This window comes from Octopus bimaculoides, chromosome 29 (assembly GCF_001194135.2).
Source record: "Octopus bimaculoides isolate UCB-OBI-ISO-001 chromosome 29, ASM119413v2, whole genome shotgun sequence".
Taxonomy (NCBI): Eukaryota; Metazoa; Mollusca; class Cephalopoda; order Octopoda; family Octopodidae; genus Octopus; species Octopus bimaculoides.
This window is the reverse complement of record NC_069009.1, coordinates 11,971,272-11,975,912: the sequence shown is the minus strand read 5'-3', so window position 1 is coordinate 11,975,912 and position 4,641 is coordinate 11,971,272. Positions and strand designations below refer to the sequence as shown.

Below are 4,641 nucleotides of genomic sequence, written 5' to 3'. Positions count from 1 at the left end.
AAGCTCATGAGTGAGAAGAGAAACAAAGGAAATTGGCATTTAACACATTGTATAGCAGTTACATGTATTAATTTAATAATAATTTGATTCAGCCAAATGCAACTTCAAGTTTTATTAGTATAATGAATTTACCTTGTCAGGCATTTGGAGATACTTGACAAGCTAGGCTTGTTTTACAAACCTGCTGGTTCAAACTTTTATGAAATAATATGTATATATATTTTCTGTTGTATTATAGAAAACGTAACCAAGGCTGATGCCAGTGTCGCCTGACTGACACCTGTGTAAAAAGCACCATTTGAGCATGGCTGATGCCAGAGCCACCTGACTGGCCTCCATGCTGGTGGCGTGTAAAAAGCACCCACTACACTCTTGGAGTGGTTGGTATTAGGAAAGACAGCTGTAGAAATCTTGCCAAATCAGATTGGAGCCTGGTGCAGCTTCCCCGATTGCCAGTCCTCAGTCAAAACATCCAACACAGGCAAGCATGAAATCAGACATTAAATGATGATGATGATGATGATGATGATGATGATGATGATGCTTAATTATGTCTACTTTCCAAGTATCTTCTATAACTTACACTGTTGTTTCTCTGTTATTTCAGATTGTCTTTGGACATTGACATCAAGGAATTATTTACATGAGTCACATCCTTAATATTTATTGTCTTTACAGACAAAAGGAAGATGTTATACAGAGCAGACATATAAGAAGCTGTCATAGAAATCCATTTCTTTATTCTCTGGAATGTTTAAGAAATGGTTTTGCTTTCTAGATTACAAGTGGAAACATTTATGATGTCGTTTTAAACATCTGATATTGAACAAGATCACAATTGCTGAGAATACTGCAGTAGAATTATTTGCTAGAAATAATATATACTAAAGGAAAGAAGAAATGGACAATGAATTATCTAAAAATCAAGGTTAATCACAAAATACATTCTAAAGGGATTAATTGTCTTGATGATGGTAAAACATTGTCAAGGAAAATGATAAATATGCGTGATATCATTCATGGGAAAATCACTCTCTTACAAAAGTAACTTGACGTTTTACACAAATATTCATACAGGAGAGAATTTGCATGTAATATCTGTGGTAAATCATTCTTTTGTGAAAATAACCTTACTACTCACACAAACATTCACACAGGAGAGAAATCGTATGATTGCAATATCTGTGGTAAATCATTTTCTGAAAAAGGAGCCCTAAATGTTCATAAACGCATTCATACAGGAGAGAAACCATATCACTGTGATATCTGTGGTAAAGCTTTTACTGAGGACGGTACATTTACAAGACATATGGAAGGCGGACATTAAACGACGATGATGATAAACGACAATGAAACGTATTCATGCAGGATAGACATCATATCACTGTGATGTTTGTGGTAAATCATTCTCCCAAAATAACCAACTAACTCTTCATACATGCATTTTATATGAGAGAGAAATTGTAAAGTTATGATATCTTTGGTAAATCATTCTCTCAAAGTATTAACTTGCTAAATCAAAAACGTCTTCATATAAAAGAGATGCAGTATCAGTGTGATATCTGTGATAAATCATTTTCGAATAAAAGTCACTTATCTAGACACAAATACATCCATAGAAGAGAGAAACCATATCATTGTAATATCTGTGGTAAATCATTCTCAAGAAGTGATCATCTAACCCTTCACAAACGCATTCATACAGGCGAGATGCCATATCAATGCAATATTTGTGGCAAATCATTTTCTGACAAAAGTCACTTATCTAGACACAAACTTATCCATACAGGAGAGAAACCCTATCACTGTAGTATCTGTGGTCAAAAATTTGCTGAGAATGGTAACTTAACTATTCATAAACGCATTCATACAGGAGAGAAACCATATCAATGTAATATCTGTGGTAAATCATTCTCTCAAAATCATCAATTAACTCTTCATAAATGCATTCATACAGGAGATAAACCACATCACTGTGATATCTGTGGTAAATCATTCTCTCGAAATCATCAATTAACTATTCATAAACGCATCCATACAGGAGAGAAACCATATCACTGTAATATCTGTGGTAAATCATTCTCTTGTGAAAATAACCTGACTACTCACACAAACATTCACACAAGAGAGAAATCATATGATTGCAATATTTGTGGTAAATCATTCTCTGTAAATGGAGCCCTAAATATTCATAAACGCATCCATACAGGGGAGAAACCATATCACTGTAATATCTGTGGTAAAGCTTTTGCTGAGAATGTTACATTAACAAGACATAGACGTATTCATACAGGAGAGAAGCCATATCACTGTGATATCTGTGGTAAATCATTCTCTGTAAATGGAGCACTAAATATTCATAAACGCATCCATACAGGAGAGAAACCTTATCACTGTAATATTTGTGGTAAAACATTTGTTGAGAACAGTAAGTTAACTAGACATAAACGTATTCATACAGGAGAGATATATCACTGTGATATCTGTGGTAAATCATTCTCTCAAAATAATCAATTATCTCTTCATACATGCATTCATGTGGGAGATGAATTGTAACATTATAATATGTGTGGTAAATCATTCTCTCAAAATGTTCATCTAAATATTCACAAATGTATTCATATAGAAGAGAAACTATATAACTGTTATATTTGTTGTAAATTATTCTCATGGAAGTAATCGGACTTGACATAAGTATCTTCACAGAGGAGAGAAACCATATCACTGTGATACGTGTGGGAAAGCATTTTCTTGGAGTCGTCACTTTACTCACAAATAGACAGGAAAGAAACCATGTCATAGTGGTGTGATGTCTGTGGTGAATGCATTTGTACAGGAGAGAAACCATATCGCTATGAGATCTGTGTTGAAACATTCTCTCCTCCCAAGAATCACTTCACTCACCATTCATATAAAATAGTGTCTGAATCTGTGAAAATTTGGATCATGGTCAATAGAGTGTCTTTGTTGGAAAAATTATTGTTGAGTAAATAGATATCTATAAAATTATTGGATATTCCATTGAAAGAACATTTACAAACATTATTTCGTTACCAAAATTTATGCTTCTATAGCAGGACTCATGGAGGTTTTGTAGTGTCAGTCAGCATATTTGAGAACATTATGTTCATTTATTAAACACCAGCAAAGTCATTCAACAAATTCATTTGAAAACCTGCCATTTAATTAAAGCTGTACTTTTAAATATAATGCAAATGAACTTAGAAGTTACTGCTTTTTTTACAGTCTTGAAATAAATGTGACAGACATGATGTGCTTTATGGTTTAAGGAAAAGAGAAAGCTTATTCATAGATTGCTACAATTATGGCTGAGTGGTAAGGAGTTTGCTTCTCAATGACATGGTTCTAGGATCAGTCCTACTACATGGCTCCTTAGGCAAGTGTCTTCAACCTTGGTCCGAATAAAACCTTGTAGATGGATTTAGTATACGTATGTGTGTGCATATTTATATATACACACACATGTTAATGCTCCCCTCAATCATGAATGTCCACAGGATTGAACCTAGAAAGTTCTCCTAGGCACAAGTCCAGACAAAATGGTTTATGGAAAACCAGCTGTTCCCCCCACTCTCCACATCACTGATGTTACCCAAGGGAAAGGCAAAGGGGCCGATACAGCTTGGCACCAGTGACATTGCAAATCATTTCTACAGCTGATTGAGCTGGAACAATGTGAAATAAATTGTCTTGCTGAAGAACAGAACACACAGCCTGGTCATGTAATCGAACATTATGATTGTGGGCCTGACGCTATAACTACTGAGGCATTTGTATGCATACATATATATGTGTGTGTGTGTGTATCAATAAAAGTGAAATTCTGTCATTCCATCTGGGACCCTTTTATCTCAGTCTGTGTTTCCTCTACATAGTCATATTATACCTTTTTGGAATTAGGATGATCCTGGGATTGAAAATCTGCCCTTCATTTGATTCATGAATATCCAGTATTGGAATCTGGTTTAAAAGCATTTGGGTTGCTATTTCTAGCAGGTAAAGCTTGACTGATTCACACTATCTTGGTTGGCATTTGTCAGATGACATCAGAGGTCAAGCGGGGAGATAAATTCTCTCCGTTAATTTCACATTAAGATAAGAACTTTGGGACAAATTGGTCAACAGTTGAAATTCAACTTGGGGCTGGAACAATAGAATGATTGCATTACAAAATTAATTCTCATCTGTCCTTAACTTCTGATCAAACACCACCAGGGCTTGTAGTCATTATACACGTATTACAGTCATACTATTTAGCTCTCTTTAGTTTTGGGTCTTGAACCCAATAACACTTCGGCAAGAGCTAGCTTGAAAGTCTGCACAGAGTGTGGCTTTTAAGCCAATATATAATGTAAGACAAATCAATTGCAAAAAAGAAAACCACTTATAAAAAACAAATGTCCAAGGGATGCTTGAAGTTATTATTACTAGGTTGATGTTCAAAGAAGGTGAAAAGTTGGAGTGGCTGTGTGGTAAGTAGCTTGCTTACCAACCACATGGTTCCGGGTTCAGTCCTACTGCATGGCACCTTGGGCAAGTGTCTTCTACTATAGCCTCGGGCCGACCAAAGCCTTGTGAGTGGATTTGGTAGACGGAAACTGAAAGAAGCCCGTCATATAT

The 4,641-nt window shown here is 35.4% G+C and overlaps 1 protein-coding gene across 2 annotated transcripts in view; it reads left to right on the top strand.

Annotated features, from left to right (window-relative positions):
- Positions 1-3,855, top strand: part of LOC128251234 (zinc finger protein ZFP2-like) — an 18,071-nt gene extending 14,216 nt beyond the window's left edge. For both annotated transcript variants that reach the window (XM_052977933.1, XM_052977932.1), the window contains exon 2: positions 608-3,855. In XM_052977933.1, coding sequence (XP_052833893.1) covers positions 1,543-2,556 — 1,014 coding nt within the window. In that variant the 5' untranslated portion in view covers positions 608-1,542 and the 3' untranslated portion in view covers positions 2,557-3,855. The remainder of the gene's footprint in view (positions 1-607) is intronic.
- Positions 3,856-4,641: the final 786 nt, after the last annotated feature.